This window comes from Macaca mulatta, chromosome 8 (genome assembly GCF_049350105.2).
Source record: "Macaca mulatta isolate MMU2019108-1 chromosome 8, T2T-MMU8v2.0, whole genome shotgun sequence".
Classification (NCBI taxonomy): domain Eukaryota; kingdom Metazoa; phylum Chordata; class Mammalia; order Primates; family Cercopithecidae; genus Macaca; species Macaca mulatta.
The window spans coordinates 153055811-153076615 of NC_133413.1; the positions used below are offsets into that span (position 1 = coordinate 153055811).

Genomic DNA, 20805 nt, shown 5'->3' on the forward strand with positions numbered 1-20805 from the left:
CACCTGCTGCTGATCTGTCAGTGACGCTGTGACCAAGACTTATCACCCCGTGGGCCGTGGGCCGTGGGCCCCAGGAGGGCGGCACAGCTTCTGTAGGAGCACAGGGCCCAGGGAGGTGCCCTCGTCCTTGGCTGGAAGGCCGAGGCCTGGAGGAGTCTGGAGAAAGGGTCTCCCTTGTCTGGCCTTGCGCTGTGAGGTTGGGGAGGTGGGAGAGGCATAATCTGGGGCCTGAGGACGTTTCAGCCCTCAGCCCGGGGTGGCTGAGATATGGCCCTGGGCAGGCTCTGTCCTTCAGAGGTGGAAAGAAGGACAAAGGGAGAGGGAGGTGCAGGTCGCTCAGGGAGGAGACTCAGATCTGCCCAGTCCCGGGGCCCTCACTGGCTCCAGGAAACCCGCTGGTGTTGACTGTGGGCAGTCCAGCCTCTCCCCAGCTGCGGTCATATAAAGCCACTCAAGGCCCTCTCCACCGCTGCCCACCCGTGACCATGAAGGCTGTGCTGCTTGCCCTGTTGATGGCAGGCTTGGCCCTGCAGCCAGGTGAGGCCCTGGCTGGCCCCCAGCAGGGAAGGGAGCAGGGGTGAGCCAGGGAGGCCAGAGGGATACCTGCAGGGCACATGGAGAGGAGGGGGGGGCAGGAGGAAGGAGGAAGGGGGAAGGGGATGAAGCTTTCGCCCTAGCCTCCATTCCTCCAAGGCAGCTCTTGGCACGACCAGGCAGCGACCTGTTCCCTGCCATCCCCTGTGACCAGGGCTTGCAGGGCCAGCAAGGAGTCACTCTCCTTCACGACCGTGGGGCAGGGCCTGGCTCCTAGGGGGCAGATAGACAGACTGACGGACGGATGGACAGAGATGCTGATGAGGAGCCGGGAGGCACAGGGCAGGAAGCCTCAGGCTAAGAAGTGCTTTTGAGGGCACAAAAGGGGGGTGCTGGGGGTGTCCTGCGAGGACCCGGGGGGTCTACATCCAGCCCAGTCCCAGCACTGCAGCTTCCGAGGGTCCCAGGGAGCTGCTGGCCTGCGCTGCTCTGCTTGGGATAGGACCCTCCCGACCCAGGGTCCTGGGTCAGTCACCCCCACAGCCGCAGCTTCCTCTTCTGGAACGCGAGGTCACAAAAACAGCCACCGAGGGATTAAACAGGGCAGCGTTGCAGAGGCACTGAGGAGGGGGCCCTGAAGATGGGGAGGAGATATTGAGGGTGAGGAGCACCGAGGACAGTGCTGGGCACCTGCCTACACAGGCAGGTACGGTTGTTTTGGAGGAGGAGACAGTGGCTATGAGCACCTAGCAGCAGGGCCACCACCCCAGGGGCAGAGCGAGACCTGACGCGGGAGGCCTGAGAGGGGCTGAGAGGCCGGGCTGCTGGGGACAAGGCCAGGTGGGCCTCCATGGCGGTGGCCTGAGGAAGTCCTGGAAAAGCGTCATCCACCTGTCCAGCCAGGCCCCTGCCAGGTGAGGTGAGCCCCTTCTCTCTCAAGAGCATGGGCGTTTTAACAAAGCTTTACCCTCGCAAGCAGGGGGCTGGGGCACACATGGCAGCTGCCGGGCACCGTGGCAGGAGGCGTGCAGAAAAGCAGTCCTGGGGGAGTGTGGAGAAGTTCGTGCCCCTGCAGAGGACTGTCCCAGCACAGACTGTGCTCTCTCCGGAAGGGCCCGGATCTTGCTCTCTGCCCTGCCCTCTGCACTGCAGAGAAGATGAGGCAGGCAGGCCCCTGCCCAGGAGCCACCATTTCTGGGGAGTGCTATGGGGCAGCCTCTGAGGCCCCTCCCACTCCACCCCACAGGCACTGCCCTGCTGTGCTACTCCTGCAAGGCCCAGGTGAGCAACGAGGACTGCCTGAATGTGGAGAACTGCACGCAGCCGGAGGAGCAGTGCTGGACCGAGCGCATCCGTGAGTGGGGAGACGAAAGTCGCCAGGCCTAGGTCTCTGCCACTGAACTATTCATCCTTCTGGCCATCTGCCCACACCTATGTGCTGTTTTCCTTCCACCCATCCCTCACCCGTCCCACACCTGCCCCCCAACAATCACCCAGCATTTGTCCCTCCAGCCATCCTCCTCTATCTGCCACTCCTCCACCCGTCTGTCCCTCCCCATCCTCCATCTGCCACTCCTCCACCCATCTGTCCCTCCCCATCCTCCAGCTGCCACTCCTCCACCCATCTGTCCCTCCTCATCCTCCATCTGCCACTCCTCCACCCATCTGTCCCTCCCCATCCTCCATCTGCCACTCCTCCACCCATCTGTCCCTCCCCATCCTCCATCTGCCACTCCTCCACCCGTCTGTCCCTCCCCATCCTCCATCTGCCACTGCTCCACCCATCTGTCCCTCCCCATCCTCCATCTGCCACTCCTCCACCCGTCTGTCCCTCCTCATCCTCCATCTGCCACTCCTCCACCCTTCTGTCCCTCCCCATCCCTGTCCTTGCTCACTCATTCACACCATTGCTGATGTTCAGTGGGTGGTCCACTTGACTTGGGCATCTGGATAGGGCTGAGACTAGGCCCTTGCACTGCTTGCAATCTTGAGGCCAGCCCAGGGGGACTCTAGAGCTTCAGGCAGGGTGGGGACAGGAGGAGGCCTGGGACAGGTCAGGCGGGTGAGCATGCAGGGCAGCCCCATCCCTGGGTCCCGCTGCTCCCCAGGCGCCGTGGGCCTCCTGACCGTCATCAGCAAAGGCTGCAGCTCAAACTGCGTGGATGACTCACAGGACTACTACGTGGGCAAGAAGAACATCACCTGCTGTGACACCGACTTGTGCAACGCCAGCGGGGCCCATGCACTGCAGCCGGCTGCTGCCATCCTGGCACTGCTCCCTGCACTCAGCCTGCTGCTTTGGAGCCCCAGACAGCTGTAGGTTTCCGGGGGCCCTGCTGCAGCCCACACTGGGTGTGGTGCCCCAGGTCCCCGTGCCACTCCTCACACACCCGGCCCAGTGGGAGCCTGTCCTGGTTCCTGAGGCACGTCCTAACACAGGTCTGACCATGTCCCTCTGCGCCTCTGCCCTCCACCCTGACCCTCCCATGGCCCTCTCCAGGACTCCCACCCGGCAGATCGGCTCTAGTGACACAGATCGGCCTGCAGACGGCCCCTCCAACCCTCTCTGCTGCTGTTTCCATGGCCCAGCATTCTCCACCCTTAACCCTGTGCTCAGGCACCTCTTCCTCCAGGAAGCCTTCCCTGCCTACCCCATCTATGACCTGAGCCAGGTCCATGGTGTCCCCCACACCCAGCAGGGGACGGGCACTCAGGAGGGCCCAGCAAAGGCTGAGATGAAGTGGACTGAGTAGAACTGGAGGACGGGGGTAGCATGAGTTCCTGGGAGGCTCCAGAGATGGGGCCTGGAGGCCTGAAGGGAGGGGCCAGACCTCACATTCATGGGGCTCCCTGAACGGCAGCCTCAGCACAGCGTAGGCCCTTAATAAACACCTGTTGAATAAGCCAGAGAGACCTTCTGTCCTTGCACACCCCAGGTGGGGACGGGATCCGGGGCTGTGTCTGGTCCAGGGCCCTGGTCATATGGGCTGCAGCCTCTGCCCTGACAGGAGCAAAGCTTGGCCCCGAAAGGAGGACGTCCCTGCAGAGGGTGGGAGGGCAGTTCCCAGGACTTGCACTTGCTGTGTTGCCTGAAGCATGTGGCCAGAACTCTCTGAGCCTTCCGGCCCATCTATGACCCCTCCCTGCTGGGAGGATGGACCCAGAAAGTTCACAGGAAGGAGAGGGTTCCGAGGGGAGGGGCTACTACCATTCACGCTCCCACTCGTCCTTTTGGCCTCATTTGAGCACCCCCATTTTTCAAAATTTGTTTTAGCGCTACATACCCACCATACAGCATCCAAACACTACAGCAGGGTCCCCAGTGACAGGTGGCCTCCCCCAACCCTGAACCCCAGCCTCTTCCCTCTCTGGAGTGCCGGGGGCTTCTTTCTGGGAGAACCTGTGCCCCGCCATCATCCCCAGGCACCTGAGTGGGAGGACGCCATCCACACTTGCCTCCTGCACTCAGGAGAAGCCTTTGGCACACAGCCTGCCTCCTGCCCTAGGGCTGGGGGTGCAGTCTGTGACCTGAGTGGGGACCTGCTCAGGGTGGGGCCTCCTGTTAGGGGTAGGGCTCAGGGGGATTTTCAGAGAAGAGGAGACAGAGGCTTAGGAAAGGGAACAGGTCTGTTGCCCACATCCCATACAGAGCCAGGACTGGAACTCTGGGGGTGGGTCATGGAGCAGCCAGTGGGCAGAGCTGTGCTGGAAAGAGCCCTCCCGTCTGACATGTGACTTCACGGGGAGACCTCCCTCCTGAACACCGCGGGCCCAGGGTGGCACTGTCAGCAGGGTGCAGCTCCCCAGGCCAGCATCTGAGTGACCTTGGGCACTGGTCACACCCTCCCCACCTCGCCTACACCCAGCCCAGCCTGCCGGGCTTCCATGGTGAGCTCTGGGCTTCAGCCTGCCCGACATCCACCCACCCTCCCGGGCCCAAGGCACCCTCAGACCTGCCTTGGCCCGGGGCCGAGTCCAGAGTCGAGGGCTAGGCCATTGTTTTCCAGGAGGACCCTGCAGACCTGCACAGAACTTTGCAGCTCTCAGGGCTCTGGTGCAGGAACTGGGGCCCTAGGCTCAGGCATGTGCTGCTGGCCACACTGTGTCTCCTGAAGCTGCCAGCCTGGGCTTGCTGACCTGCTCTGGGGAGCATCCAGGACGCTGGGTGAGGGAGGCTGGTGCCCTGCTCGGCTCCCTCCATTCAGCACATAGTTATCGAGCCCCTGCTATGGTCTATGTGCTGTTCCACGTGCTCCTAATCACCCTGGTGATAAGAACTAGGAGAAAAAAGCAAGGAAAGAGGATCAAGAATGCTGGGATGGCCAGGGAGGATGGAGGCCTGCAGTGCAGAGGCAGATGCCTCAGTGATAAGAGCGCCGGTCCTCACTGAGCAGGACTCAGCCCACTCCAGTGCCCACACAGTAGCCCCTATCCCCTGGTCCTTCTCCCTGGGGCTTAGGTTCAGAGACACAAGGCAGCATGCTTCAGGGCTGGGGCCCATCCACATCGGGCTGGAGGTGTCCAGGACGGAGCAAGACAGGACCCTCACACTCTGTTCCCCAGACTTCCTTGCATTGGAATGCCTTGGGCCAGGTGAGGAGAAGAAGGGCAAGGACGCGGGAGGCCTCGCTGGGCTCTTGATGCCGGGGCCAACCTGAAACCTGTGGCCCCCTTCGACCTCCTGAGCTGTCCCTCAGGTCACAGGGCCTCTGAGCTAAGGGCCTGTGAGGATGCACAGCCCTGCCCCTCCCTCACACCACCACGATGGGGCAGGAGCCTGCTCTGGCCACATGGCTTATGGGGGACAGAGGTCCTCCCCATCCTGCTGCCTCCTCGAAGGACAGACGGCTGACCTCTCCAAGGGCAAGGACCAGCCAGGAGGGCCACCTGTACCAACAGTGCAGGCCGCAGCCCTGGTGCACTCAGGCTCCAGAGGTCACCTATTCGCTCAGGGCCCCACAGCTCCATCTGGACTGGAACCCGCACCTCCCAGTCTTCCCACTTTGCCTCATCTTTAGAAATGATAGAAAAGCGGCCGGGCGCGGTGGCTCAAGCCTGTAATCCCAGCACTTTGGGAGGCCGAGGCGGGTGGATCACGAGGTCAGGAGATCGAGACCATCCTGGCTAACATACTAAAAAAAAATACAAAAAACTAGCTGGGCGTGGTGGCGGGCGCCTGTAGTCCCAGCTACTCGGAGGCTGAGGCGGGAGAATGGCGTGAACCCGGGAGGCGGAGCTTGCAGTGAGCCGAGATCGCGCCACTGCACTCCAGCCTGGGTGACAGAGCAAGACTCCATCTCAAAAAAAAAAAAAAAAAAAAAAACTTCCCAGAAATGATAGAAAAGCAAAAAAGAAAAAAGTGCAGAGCTCGAATCCCTAAACCCTAGCGTAATACCTGCCAGCATTTCATAGCCTTTGGGATGTTTCCTATTGTTGTAATCTAGAAGACACAAGTTTACCAAGAAGATAAACAAGCAAGGACCAACAATTAGTAATAACAAGATAGCTAACAAAGTTCCTAGGAAGGGCAGAACCAAGTGAGACTCAGGAAGGCGCTTTTAAAGGTTGATCAGATATAGTTGAGATCAGAACCTCGGTTATATTTATGCAACCGGGCAGCTTGCTCATATATTTTACAAGCATTTTTTTCTATTTGACCTGAGGTGTTAACTCAGGTATTAACTCAGCGTTAATAAACTCAACAGGTTTTATTGATTATAGTGCACATGTCCCCTTGTTCAAGCAATAATTAATCTCATGCTAATCTATCATCCATTATTATATCTGTAAAGGAATCAAGAGAGAGGTTTTTTTTTTTTTTTTGAGACGGAGTCTCGCTCTGTCGCCCAGGCTGGAGTGCAGTGGCCGGATCTCAGCTCACTGCAAGCTCCGCCTCCCGGGTTCGGGCCATTCTCCTGTCTCAGCCTCCTGAGTAGCTGGGACTACAGGCGCCCGCCACCTCGCCCGGCTAGTTTTTTGTATTTTTTAGTAGAGACGGGGTTTCACCGTGTTAGCCAGGATGGTCTCGATCTCCTGACCTAGTGATCCGCCCGTCTCGGCCTCCCAAAGTGCTGGGATTACAGGCTTGAGCCACCCCGCCCGGCCCGAGAGTTTTAATGTATCTAAGTGTCTCCTGTTTTATGAGACAGTGTATAGAATGAAGAAGTAAAGTTTTGAAGAGTTGCTTCAGGATAGGCAAATTTTCCCCATGGGGTCAGTAAGCCAATGGCAGTCTCAACCCCAGCCAATATAAGGCGGATTGCCCGCTTAGCTCTCAGGTAAGTGATGTTATATAATTGTATACCATAGGGCTTTGCTGGTCTTGTTGTACACTGACCCCTGAACCAAATGTTATCAATACACTGGTAACCATTGGGTTCATGATCCCAAATGAGAGACAATCTATTTATGCCTGGTTGAATAGGTGACCACATGGCCATAGGTATCCACTGGGGGTGCAAATCTATATGGATGGGAGCTGTTAAGGAGGCTGAGTAGGAGGCACTAAGGATGTTAGTCATCTGTTTATTTCCAAAACAACAGCTTTAGGTATTGTAAAAGTTCACAAGTGTAGGCCATGGCGTCTTTCTCAGGTGCCTGTGGGGACTCATAAGAAACAAGCTTAATCTTGGACAGGTGTACAAGAAGCCAAGTAAATTTGTTTTTCAAAAATTATAAAATTTTAATCTTGATCATAAGATACAACTTCCATAAGCCTTTCATAACCTTTACAATCTTTATATAGGAGTCAGTTAATACTTCAAGAAAACCTTGTTAATTTGACTCAGGGGCCCATATGCTGGTCTTGCTTCAGTGTGCCTTCAACATTAATGATTAATTTATAGAGAAACTGACTTATTTTATCTTTAAAATCAGCCCTTACAATCTCATGCACCCACCTCTACCGAGGTAGTCCATGGGCCCTGAGGAGTTGAATAGCTTTAATTTCTGTCCCTGTGTTTCAGGAATGCAATTGATTTTGATTGGCATCTTCTACTGGGCCCAAAGATGGGGTTTTAATTGTTGTCAGTGTTTAAAAATTGAGCAGGACTTGGTGTCCTTTTCAGACCCAGCAGTCAAAGCCCTGTAATTCAATGTCACAAGAACTTTAAAAGCACATACAGGAAGATACACAGATGTAATAACTTTAATTAAAAAAATTAAATATCGGCCAGGTGTGGTGGCTCATGCCTGTAATCCCAGTACTTTGGGAGGTTGAGGCGGGCAGATCATGAGGTCAAGACCAGCCTTGTCAATATGGTGAAACCCATCTCTATTAATAATACAAAAATTAGCTGGGCATGGTGGTGTGCCCCTGTAGTCCCAGCTACTCGGGAGACTGAGGCAGAAGAATCGCTTGAACCTAAGAGGTGGAGGCTGTAGTGAGCCGAGATCACGCCATTGCACTCCAGCCTGGGCAACAGAGTGAGACTCTATCTCAAACAAAAACAAAAAATCATCCTTTTCCTAAGCAAACCAAATCTGATAATAATGGCATAGGAATTATTTCAATAAAATGTTACATCTGTGAGGTCATTTACCAAAAGGCAAAAGAAAAGACCGTCTGCAGTGCACATAATGTTATGTTGGAAGAAAACGTTTCCTTAGACCTTTAAGAAAACATGCCTTTTAAAATGGGAGGAAAAGCCAAAAAATGGTGAGATGCAATAAAAGTTGAACTTTCAGTTAAAAAAATTAAAATCTCTTATAATTTATTAAGAGTAAATCAATCCGTTAAGAAAATTTCATTGTTCTAACCAATAATTTAGTGCATAAATGTTTTTTTACATCAAGCCCAGTCTCTAGGAAGAGCAATATAATTTCCCTTTACTTATAAACAACTTGATCATATAAAGTTTTTTGGTTTTTTTAAAAAATAAATCCTCTTACTATGACTTATACAGACCATTCATCAGATGCCTGGACTTTGTCTTTTGTCCTGAACATCCTCTTTCTTAAACAATCAGTCATTTTATTTTAGGACTAAACTTACCATACAAGATTCTTTCTCATATAAAATTATTACTCTTTAAGCTTTCTTACCACAAAAAATACCTCTTTATTTTTATAACTTTCTTTACATCTCTCTTATTTCCTGGTTCCTTTACCTTGTTTTATATATAACCTTTAAATAAACTTTAAATTAGATAAAACTTGTTCACCTTTTTTAAAAAAAGACACACTTTTTTTTTTTTTTAGCAAGAATGAATGTTTTCCTATAATATATTTTTATTGGAAAATACCTAAATAGTGAAATATCTATTATTTAATATAAATTTCTATTCTAAATTATGACAAATTTTTCTACAAGTATGTATCCCATTACATTTACCTAATTACCTGAATTGTTTACCTAGATTGTTTATGAAAACTGTGATAGTCATGATTTAAAGTTATGAAACCATCATTGCAAAATTATAACTGAGATAGGGAAAAAAGATTTGACCTAACTGACTCCATCTTGCTTCTAACCTCCAGGCTGTCCTTGTTCATTCCTGGACTTTGGGAGGAGCTTAGTTTATAGTTTAGCTTTGAAACAAACACGATAACAGTCCTTTCCCAAAACAAACTTCCTTACTGCCTGTGCACTAGACTGGCTAAAGCCACAGGATTAGAAGTTATGATACTCTTACTAAATTCAAGATGCAGATATATTCATTAAATCAATATCAATGGCTTATTAAAGATTACACAAGCAAAGATCATTATGATTTGGGCTGGGTTTATAGTTTTGTAAACCCTCTGCCAAATTTTGACAACTTATAGTATTTGGCAGGGGTAAGTATGAAATTGCTTATTAATAATTGCAAACAAAAATGTATGCTGGCAATTCTTAAGACATTTCTAATATTACTTTAGCAATATTTTTAAAGTGAGTTCATTTATTAACAACTTTACTTAAGTTATGCAAATTTGAAAAAGCATTTGACTAGTCTTTCCTTTTTTCCCGATAAAGTATTTAAGTGCTTTTATTTCACTTTGAGCCAATTAATTAGAGCTCTTTTATATATTTTTCATAGTGAAACATTGTGTACACAACACATAAATACATAGACATATTAGGCATGCTGATAGAAGTACATCTTATAGATTCATAAAAACCTTTTTTTTCATATCTTAGACTTTCAGATTCTTGATAACCTGTTTCACAACGCTAGGCAGTTCTCAGCTAAATAGCCTTAAAGTTGCATATTAAAGGACATAACTCAGGTGAAAGTCAAATAGCAAAATTTATTTTATCAGGTACAGAGAGAAAATGTCTGGTGGTGCTAGAGAAAGATTAAAGATGGATGCCAACTCAATAATAAAATTACAGAAATGTATCATTGGATTATATAAGAAGACCAATTTTATTTAGATAGAGACTACCTGTTTTTCTTCTTTTAACCAGATCTCTGAGCTCTGTGTGGGTAGAGCCCACACTGAATGCTGGGTCTCCAAAAAGGGTGAATTACTATGAGGCTAGACAACGTGATGCTTTTACAGTGCACTTAAAAAATAGTTTAAAACAAAAACATTTCTAAGTGTCTAAACTACACTCTTCCTTAAAAAACCCCAGAGTAGCCTCTGTTGCAGTAACTATTTTAGTCAAATAATCAGGTAATAACAGAATTCAGTCAACCGAGAAGAAAAAACTTTTGCTAAAAAAAAAAAAAAAAAGGCAAGGTCTTAGAGGAGAAAAACAACTAAAAAACAAACACATGAAGACCTTTCAAATACAAACATACACATATGCACGTGCACACACACACACATATGTCTTGGATGTTAGCCTTTTAATTAAACTGACTTTTAACCATTGAGCTCCTTTTAAAATAATCCTTTTAAATCTCATTACCGTATTTTTTTTTGAGACGGAGTCTCGCTCTGTCGCCCAGGCTGGAGCGCAGTGGCGCGATCTCGGCTCACTGCAAGCTCCGCCTCCCGGGTTCCCGCCATTCTCCTGCCTCAGCCTCCCAAGTAGCTGGGACTACAGGTGCCCGCCACCTCGCCTGGCTAGTTTTTTGTATTTTTTAGTAGAGACGGGGTTTCACCGGGTTAGCCAGGATGGTCTCGATCTCCTGACCTCGTGATCCGCCCGTGTCAGCCTCCCAAAGTGCTGGGATTACAGGCTTGAGCCACTGCGCCCGGCCTTGTTACCGTATTTTAGTCAGAAAAAATTGCTGCTATTTCAGAGGTACCAAGTGTCAAACCAGGAAGGACTTGATTTAGGAACCAAACCCACCAAACCCAGGCTGTCACGGTGAAAAGAAAGCAGAGCCTTAGCTGTGGAACCGCAGCATGGGGCAACAGCCAATGCTTTCAGCTAGCAAAAAGGTGGCCTTGTTCTGTAAATAAAACCCCTTTAGTAGTCAAAATCAAAAATCTTTCCTTTTTTTCTCCTTTTGCTGGCTGTTTTTCTCCCCCAACCATACCACCTTTTGTGTGTGTGTGTGTGTGTGTGTGTGTGTGTGTGTGTGTGGAGGGGAGGTGAAGGGTGGAATTTAGTCACTTCAGAGGCCTTGTTCCCCATAATTTGGAACTTCCCTTCAGATTTGATCAAGTTGGATAGAGCTGATCAAACCCAATGGGCAAAAGACTGAAACAACAAGAAAAACAGAAACGAACATCAAAAATAAAAAACAATAAAAAACGTAAGCAAAACAAACAATGACACAACTTATATGATCACTGAACACTCTAACGGTAAAAAGAAATTAAGACCAGCTGGTTGTTAACTTTAACTTTAGCCAAGACAAACCCCAATTCAGTTACTTACCCAGGGATGGGTCTCAGGCTGAAGACTGCTCTCTACCATCTAAGAAGCGGGAAAAAACTCATCTTCCCTGTTGGAAGCAAGCTCAAATTCCATAAAGGAGTTGCCTGCCTTCCATCGTCATGGAAACAGGAAAACTTCCCTTCCTTGTTGGAAGCAAGTAAAACTCCAAAATAAAGGAGTTGTACACCAAAATAAACTTTAGATCTTGACCAAATCTTGGGAGAGCAGGGATTCTCTGGAGGGGCAGTTCGCAGACCTCAGCAAATTGTCCTATTGATTTGAGCAATAAATTAGTTCATGATGGTACCAAGCATCGATAGAAGCTCTGTCAAAGCTCAGGGGCACCTCCACTCAGAATCTCCCCGTGGTTACCAAATGCGAACCCAGAAAATTTAAGACAGGCCCCAGTTAATTTAGAAAGTTTAATTTGCCAAGGTTGAGGACACACGCCCATTACACAGACTCAGGAGGTCCTGACGACATGTGCCCAAGGTGGTCAGAGCACAGTTTGGTTTCATACATTCTAGGGAGTCACGCTGGTTCCGTCTGGAAAGGCGGGACAACTCAAAGCAGGGAAGGGGTTTCTGGGTCACAGGTAAGTGAGAGGCAAACAGTGCATTCTTTTGAGTTTCTGATTAGCCTTTCCAAAGGAGGTAATCAGATATACATTTATCTCAGTGAGCAGAGGGATGACTATGAATACAATGGGAGGCAGGTTTGCCCTGAGCAGTTCCCAGCTTGAATTTTCCCTCTACCTTAGTGATTTTGGGGGCCCAAGATATTTTCCTTCCACAAAGACATAGAAGAAATTATATGATTTCAGATAAAGGCAAAATTATGAAATGCATCGTAATGTTTTGGAATACAGACCTGTCCCTGTGTCTCATGAAAGCACTTTACTTTGTCCCCTTTGCCCAGGTCTAAAGACAAGCCTTCAGTTAACTTGAGTTTTTGCCAGATACTGGTAGAGGTCAGTGCCATCTTTAGATATGTGTGTCCAGGAGTCAAAGTCCTACAGCAGGTTATTAACTAAGCATAAGGATTGGTTGAAAACTCCTGATAAGGACAGCTTCAAGGGGGCTGAGGGAATCTTTAACTGATTTTCTTCCAATATATAATTATCAGGCTGGAGGTGGTGATACTGGACTTCATGGTCTTCTTTGACCATCAAGGACTTCTATGACCTTGCAGAGATTAATTTCTATAGGTTTAATAAGCCCCAGCAATAAGACTAAATCAGAGACTAAATTTAGGATTTTGATTTTGAGGATATTTCTCTAAGATGTTAAAAGGCTCAAAACATTTTATCAACATAAAATCACAGGTCATTATAATAGTTATTCACTTAACCAAGAGTAATAATCAAAAAGACTTTAACAAGCAATAGAGAAAGGTCGTATGGATGTAAAAACCTCAACCCTTTTAACTTTCAGTTTTTTTGCAATCACAAAGCTAATAAAGACAGCATAGGAATTATCTTGAAAAAACATAAAATCTTGTTTTTTTTGTTTTTTGTTTTTTTTAAGCCAGCTGATAAAAAGGCAGAGAAAACCTTCTGCAGTGAGACTGCTTCTCCTTATGGGAAGCCCATTTAGATAACCTGGAAGACAAACTTGAGGAAAGAAGTGCTTGAATGTGCAGGAACAGTGTTTAAGGTTATGGGCATATATGACTCTTAGGAACAGCATGAGAAGTTTTCTGATTACACTGAAAATTTAGACGCAGCAAGAAAAGCCAAGAATATAAAATCAAGTTATACTAGAAGAAAACATTACTTTTATAGAGCTTTAAGATAAAACGTTAGCATCAGGCCATTCCAACAGTTAAAACGGAGGAAAAAAGGGATGCAGGAGCTGACAAAAAATGCTGAAGTAGAGGGTCATCTTCTCGGGCCTGCTCAAGGGGGAAAAAGTTGAAAGCAGTGAGACAGAACCAATGGAATGTCTAAAATATGGATCTGAGAAGTTTAGAAGAGAAACAGGGTATAAAATTGAAAGTAAAATTTCTTGTAACTTCATTAAGAGCAAATCAGTACCTCAAGACAACTTCGTTTTAACATAGGGGACCAATTTCTAGAAAGACTGTTATGAATGGCTTCCTTTCCATTATAACCAACTTAATCATATACAAAACTCCTTTCATAAATTTCCCTTCATAAACTTTATCCCAGTGTACACAGACCATCTTATACATGCTTGAACTTTCTGCCTTGCCCTAACCTTCTTTCTTTCCTAAATAATCATTTAGTCGTTATTCATGACTAATGGCTAAAAGTCATAGTCATATTAATGACTAATGACTAATAATCATCAGTCATTTTACTTTAGGACAAAAATTTACCACACAAGATCCTTTTGCATACATTATTTGCTATTCTTTATAATCTTCCTTACCAAAAATACATCTTCATATCCATCACTTTTATTCACATCTCTTGCTCCCCTACTTACTGGCTCCTTTCTACCTTGTTTCGTAAGTAACTATTTTCAAGTTCATCATTTTAATTAACCTTTAGATAACTTCTGAATTAGACAAAATTATTTTTCTTCTCAACAAGACTAGTTCCTGGGAGCCTTTTGGCCTCAAATGCTGCCCAGAGACATGCTGAATTAAATAACCCAAAGAAAGAAAATCACCAGGAGAAGGGCTTCAGAGCATGCAAGCTCAGGATGACGGGCATCACTAGTGAGGCAAAGACAGCAAATATGCAGCCAATGAAGGGGACGAGGGGGATCCTGCAGTACATGCTGGCAAATGTCCCTCTGAGCCTTAAATGGGCTCTCCACTGGGGTGGCACTGCAGTCCCGGGACCCGGAAGGCTGAAGAGCCCCATGCAACAGGATGTTGGCTGACCTGGAGGATCCCTGGCTCCAGGCTCCCCAGCAGACAGAACCCAAAGGACCCCACACCTCTGGGTGAGGTCCACTAACCCCCAGTCCCTAGGGGAACATAAAGGAGCATGAGTGTCCCTGTGTGTCCCAGGGCTTGGAAGGCTGAGCACATTGCATACGGGAAACCAGAGCGGGAAGGGACGGGACAGCGCAGGGCACTCATTCATCTGTGAGTGGGAAAACTGAGCAAGCAAGAGAGCCAGCGATGTTAGCCAGCTGTTAGCGCTTTATAGATGAGACCCTTCCACAATCCTAGAAACATGTTTCCCACAGCATACACTTTTCTTAATTGGAAATGAACCAGACATCCAACAAGCAATTCAAGGAAAGCTGTGGACCAAAGTTTTGGTAAAGTAGTCTTTAAGGAAGTTTGGCTTTTTAAAAAACACCTTTTCATCATTTTTTTCTTCCGTTTTAAGTGAGTTTTTAATGCATACATTTTAGCCAGAACTGGCTGAACTGTAAAATAAAAGACAATCTCCAAGGAGCCTTGAATTAGTAATACCAAAAACAGTGAGTCTCACCTCAACACCGTGAGATAAGCAGAGTCGCCGCTCGGCAGCAGAATAGTAACAGCAGATCCGAAGCAGGCAGAAAAGAACAGAGAGAAACACATAAAGAGCATCAGAAGCCACCACTGGAAGGTGGAAACTTTGGGCCAGCCATTCAGGGCTGCCCAATCCCGCAGTACAGCAAAGCAATGAGCTGGGAGATGATGAGAAGTAGAGCTTTCCCATCCCCAGCAGAGAGCACAAGGTGGATTAGTTCAGACCACATACTGACAAACATCTTGCAAAGAGACTTCCATTGGTCCAGATATACCGCAGGGTGTCTAACCTTGTGGGCCCAGCCTCTAACCTGACTTTCTAGGCAAGCATCCTTGTCTAAGCGTGACACAGGATGCCAAGAGGGACCCCATTTACCAGAGGTGGCCAATTGGTGCTGCAGACAAAATTTCCCCCGCATATGGTCTCATCTTATGGTCCCTTAGTGCATCGCCAGAAAGATGTGGCTGGAAGAGGGTTTTTCGGTCTAGCACAGGAAGGAATTCAGGTGAGTCGCAGAGTGCAGTGAGAAGAGTTCGTTTATTGAAAGCTACTCAGATGCAGAGTAGGGCATCCTCAGAAAGCAAGAGGAGGAACACACTGTCCTTGTTTTAAACTCCTCTCATATAGGGGTCTAATCTACGTAAAGGCTAAGCTAAGTTACGTCTATGTGTGGGTGGGTTGACAGCATGACAAAACTTATTACTTTGTTGATTTAAAGTAAACTATCCTTGGGATTTTAGTGAGTAAGTACATCAAAGCATGACTCTAATTATTATTTTTGGTTGGTTTGTTTTTGTTTTTGTTTTTATTTTGAGATGGAGTCTAGCTCTGTCACCCAGGCTGGAGTGCGGTGGCGCGAGCTCAGCTCACTACAAGCTCCACCTCCCGGGTTCACGCCATTCTCCTGCCTCAGCCTCCCACATGACTCTAATTATTTTAAGAGCACGTATTGTTATGAGATATTGGTGCATCTGGACATTTTGTTGCGTAGGAATTTGTCCTTGCAGGCATTCCTAAACTCCCTCCTTAGCTGTCAATAGCTGTGACCATGGGCTGTGACTGGCAAAGAATGTGCCTTGCTAGTTTTAAAATGGAACTGGCTTGAAAATGGTGTCACCCTGGCTCGCCTACACTCCTGGTTCCCTAATAATCCCATCAAAAGCAATGTACAAATTCAATGTGATCCCTATCAATATTTCAGTGGTATTTCTCATGGAAATAGAAAAAAATATCTGGCTGGGGCGTTGGCTCACGCCTGTAATCCCAACAATTTGAGAGGCAGAGGTGGGTGGGTCACCTGAGGTCAGGAGTTCGAGACCAGCCTGGCCAACATGGCGAAATCCCGTCTCTACTAAAAATACAAAAGTTAGCCGGGCATGGTGGCACACGCCTGTAGTCTCAAGCTATTCGGGAGGTTGAGGTGGTAGAATCCCTTGAACCAGGGAAGCGGAGGTTGCAGTAAGCCAAGATTGTGCCACTGCACTCCAGCCTGGACAACAAAACAAGACTCCATCCCTCCCCCCAAAAAAAGAGAGAAAAGAAAAAAATTCAAAATCGGCATGGAACCATAAAAAAACCAAAACAGCCAAGGCAATTTTGTAAAAGAAAACAAAGGTGGAGGCATCACACTTCTGGATTTGAAACAATGTTATAAAGGTGTATGATATGGTTTGCCCTGCCTTTCTCCAGCAAAGACAGACTGTGAGGTCTATGTGGCTAATTTCCAAGCAGCCACATGCCCTGCAGACATGAACTTCTAGCAGGGAGCTCAGAGGCCTGCTTGGCTCTGGCTGGGCTCTGAACACACAGCAGCCCTTGAAGGCTCCTCCCATTGCCTCTGCTGTGGAAGTCCTCCTGCCCCCTGCTCTGGAATATACTCTCACCCTTTCTGGGTGAGAGACTTTGCTGGGCTGCTTCTCCTCTTGGTAGAATGGTTCTCTGACATCAAGACATGAAACACATTTCTGGTTTGAAGGCTATCTGATGCTCTTTCCTGGCAAGGAGGTCATAAGCTGCTATTGTCTGCCAGAGGCATTTGAGGAGCAGCTGCAACACACCAGAGGCCTCTGCTGGGTGGCAATGCTGGCTTCTGCCAAGGGTTCCCAGGCGGCAAGTATCCTGATAGCAGATATTCCTAACCACAGCTCGACGACTGGCTCAGGAGGCCTGCGTGAAGCTGCATGCACTACCTCTTGCAAATACGTTAATGCTTCTATTGGCTCATGGACCCATTTGAATTCAGAATAGCAAGGGCAGTGTATTCCTCAATGGGGAATGTTGTGTCTCCAAATCTCTCATAGGTCCACATAGCTCTGCTTCTTGTTTAGCAAAGGGCTCAGTAAGAGATAATAACTTGCTTCTCTCTGTTTGAGGGACATTCGTGGTTATACTGGCACAGGCATTCCAGAGAAGTCCCCAGACCGGACTGGGCCTTGCATTTGACCAGGTTCTGTTGGGTGTTTGGGTGAAAACAGCCCAGTGCTTCTCTGAGCAGGCCATCAGCATGACGGCACCCACATCTCTACTAACTCACTCTCATGGTTAGCTAGTCCAAGTCTCGCCACTCCTCATGCCAGCAAATTCAAATATCCCTGTGCCAAATGGTACATGTTTACCAAACCACATTCTCCTAAAGTTATGCCTGGCTGGACTGCAATAGTGGGTGGAAAAGAAGGAAATGTGCCTTTAGACCAATGGAGTATATTAGGGCATCCCACCTGCAACCCTTACCTCCAGCTTGTTGCATTACCTGGACGGTCTTTATAATATCAGGTATAGCTGAAGAAATGCGGCAGACTGCACTGTTAAACCCTGCACATTTGTTGTCAGCCTCCACAAATAATCTCTCTGACAGGACGGTTAAAAATAAAATCAAGGTCAGGTGGAGTGGCTCATGTCTGTAATCTCTACACTTTGGGAGGCTGAGGCAGATGGATCATTTGAGGTCAGGAGTTCAAGACCAGCCTGGCCAACATGGTGAAACCCTATCTCTACTAAAAATACTAAAATTAGCCAGGCGTGGTGGTTTGTACCTGTAATCCCAACTACTTGGGAAGCTGAGGCAGGAAAACCACTTGGACCTGGGAGGCAGAGGTTGCAATGAGTGGAGATCATGCCACTGCACTCCAGCTTTGGTGAAAGAACAAGACTCTGTCTCAAAAAAAAAAAAAAAAAATCAGTGGGAATCAATTCCTCCACTTCAGCCTTTTCTTTAAGAGTAGCAAGGTCTGGTGGCCCTCCTAAAGTTCTGCAGGGCTCAGTGTTGATTACAGAGGAAAGTCTAGACCATCCAGAACATTCCAAAGTAGCATTCATGAATTAACCACACAGGAAAGACTTTGTTGATATTCCTTGAAAAATTACTCCCAAGATCCAGTGTCATAAGCCTTTATGGCATCATATATGAACCATATAACTTCTGGGTCATTGCCATGGCATTTGTAAATTGTCATGGTGCCCTTGTGTCTTATGACAAGGCTTATATATAAGCAAATTATATATGCTTATTATAATTAGCATATAATGAGCAATGAGGGCAACTAGAAATCACTTTTGTCACCATCTTGGTCCGAGCTGGTTTGGGCCAGTTTCTTTGTTACGTCCTGTTTTGATCACAGGGTCACGATCAAGGCTCAGAAAACAAGTCCTGCTGATATCGTACCTCACAACTATTTTGGGGTTGGTCAGCAACTCAAATATTGCCTTCTGTTAAGCAATGTCTGTTAAACAGGAAAATGAATGAGAGACATAAATAGAGAGATCACAGGAAAATACAAATATCCACTAGCCATATCAAACATGTCAAACCATATCAAGTGCTCAACCTCACTCATAATTTAAAAATGCAAATTAAAAATACACCTGGATACTATTTTCATTTTCATCTGTCAGACTGGTGAAAATCCAAAGAGTGAATAAGAGGATATTCTTTCTGACGCTGCCATGAAAACAAGCACTCACTCCTCAATGACAAAATTCTTCAAAGACCAGATACAGCAACTGGGCAATACTCATATAAACTGCAAATATATTTAACTTTTGTCCTTTGGTCTCATTTCTGGGAAGTTGTAGTATAATGATATACGTAAGGAATGACATTAGGGACAATTGCAGTGTTGTGTATATGAAAGTTGACTTCATATATTGAGTTATTCTGGTCATACCCAACTAAGTCAAGGCTGAGGGCCAGAGGAAAACCACTCAGGCAGACAGCACCTGCTCCAAGAACCATCTGCAAGCCCATGTGCTGAAATGCCTGCTGCAACTTTACAATCAGGTGTACCTCACAGCTGCTGGAACGACCTGCCGTGACTCAAAGACAAGGTCTACCTACTGTGTCACTCACCCATCAGAGCCTGCCAGCTCCCCAAACCTCTACCAGTGCCCACAAGTTTTCTTTCTAAACAATAGGTAACATTTCTTAAATAAAACTTTCAACCTTCTCTTTGTTCGTCAGACACACCAAACACATTTCTGGTCTGTGTATGCCCAGAATTACAATTCTGTGATTCCCGAATAACATGTTTAGAGATTCATCCTATAATGTGTTTGACTTTGACGTGTGAGATGTAAAAACACTGTGAACAACACAAATGTTCATTCAAGGAGGCTATTTAAATTAGCTATGGTACATCAAGGCCATGGAATATGATGCAACTTGTATTAGTCCTTTCTCCCATTGCTATAAAGAAATACCTGAGGCTGGGCAATTTATAAAGAAAAGAGGTTTAATTGTCTCACAGTTCCACAGGCTGTGCAGGAAGCATGGTCCTGGCTTCTGAGGAGGCCTCAGGAAACTAACAATCATGATGAAAGACAAAGGGGAAGCGAGCACCTCTTACGTGGCTGGGAGGAAGAGAGGGAGTTGCCCACACACTTTTAAAAACACAGATCTCGTGAGAACTCTATCACAGGAACAGCACCAAAGGGATGGTGCTAAACCATTCATGAAGGACCACCCCCATGATCCAATCACCTCCCACCAGGCCTCACCCCCAACACTGGGGATTATAATTCAACATGAGATTTCAGTGGGGACACAGATCCAAACCATATCACAACTGTAAAAAAAAAAAAAAGAAGAAGAAGAAAGAAAAGAAAGGAAAAGAGTGTGAAAGTCCTGCTCCTTCCTGTGGTAACAGAGGGCCTCTACACAGAGGATTGAGGGGAAAAAGCATGGTGGAGAACAACACCTGTGGATTGCCCTTTGGGGTCTACTCAGATCTGCCCAATTTCCCATAAAACTAGTATTTAGGGTTTCTTTTGAATAAACATAGAAATTGACCCACCCTAGCTTAAAACTTGGGAAAGTTACATTTGTCTTATCTGAGTTCCTTTCTCACGAAACCAACTGTTGGGCCTTCCAGACAGCATCAAGGCACTGAAACTCAGCAGGTTCTTGAGGCCAGACCCCTCACCAGTCATGAAGCCCAGCTGCCTCCTTACTCTCCCTAATTTCTGTTTTCCCACACGGGGTGACATTTCTTCCCTGCTCTAGAAACTCCTAATTTTAGTGGGTTGAGGAGAGGGATTTGTGACTGAGCACCCGTCTCTGGGCTATAGCACTTGAATGAGGCCTTCTTCTCTGGCACTGCTCTTGGTGATTGGCTTTCTGTGCAGGGCAGCAGACCTAGATGACAACCCTGATGTTTGGGTAGCACTGTTAGTGTGAGAGACATGGAAATCCTCCAGTTCTTGGTCTTCTTGGAGGAAAGAATTCAGACAAGAGATACACAGCAAGAGGTAAAGGGTTAAGTAACCTTTTTATTTAAAGAGTCAGGAGCTCAGAGAGACAAGACAGAATCTGCCACTCAGGAGATAGAGCCAAAAGCTAGTGACTTACGAGGAATTCTTTTCTTTCTCTTTTTTTTCTTTTTTCTTTTTTTGAGACGGAGTCTCCCTCTGTCGCCCAGGCTGAAGTGCAGTGGTGCAATCTCAGCTCACTGCAAGCTGTGTCTTCCGGGTTCACGCCATTCTCCTGCCTCAGCCTACCGAGTAGCTGGGACTACAGGCGCCAGGAGGAATTCTTATTGGAGCTTTTGGTGAAGGAAAGCAGTACAGCCTGAAAGAGGAA

The 20805-nt window shown here is 47.3% G+C and overlaps 1 protein-coding gene across 1 annotated transcript; it reads left to right on the top strand.

The window, feature by feature from the left end:
- Positions 1-376: 376 nt before the first annotated feature.
- On the top strand, positions 377-3441 carry PSCA (prostate stem cell antigen). Its single transcript, XM_028853025.2, has 3 exons — positions 377-537; positions 1781-1888; positions 2643-3441. The coding sequence occupies exons 1-3, from the start codon at positions 486-488 to the stop codon at positions 2852-2854; spliced, it is 372 nt and encodes a 123-aa protein (XP_028708858.2). The 5' UTR covers positions 377-485; the 3' UTR covers positions 2855-3441.
- The last annotated feature ends 17364 nt before the right edge of the window (positions 3442-20805 follow it).

Bases quoted from the DNA above. Each gene is read 5' to 3' on its own strand.
- PSCA (XM_028853025.2), top strand. From the start codon at position 486: ATGAAGGCTGTGCTGCTTGCCCTGTTGATGGCAGGCTTGGCCCTGCAG. The intron at 538-1,780 runs GTGAGGCCCTGG...TCCACCCCACAG, and splicing joins AGGCTTGGCCCTGCAGCCAG to GCACTGCCCTGCTGTGCTAC. The intron at 1,889-2,642 runs GTGAGTGGGGAG...GCTGCTCCCCAG, and splicing joins GTGCTGGACCGAGCGCATCC to GCGCCGTGGGCCTCCTGACC.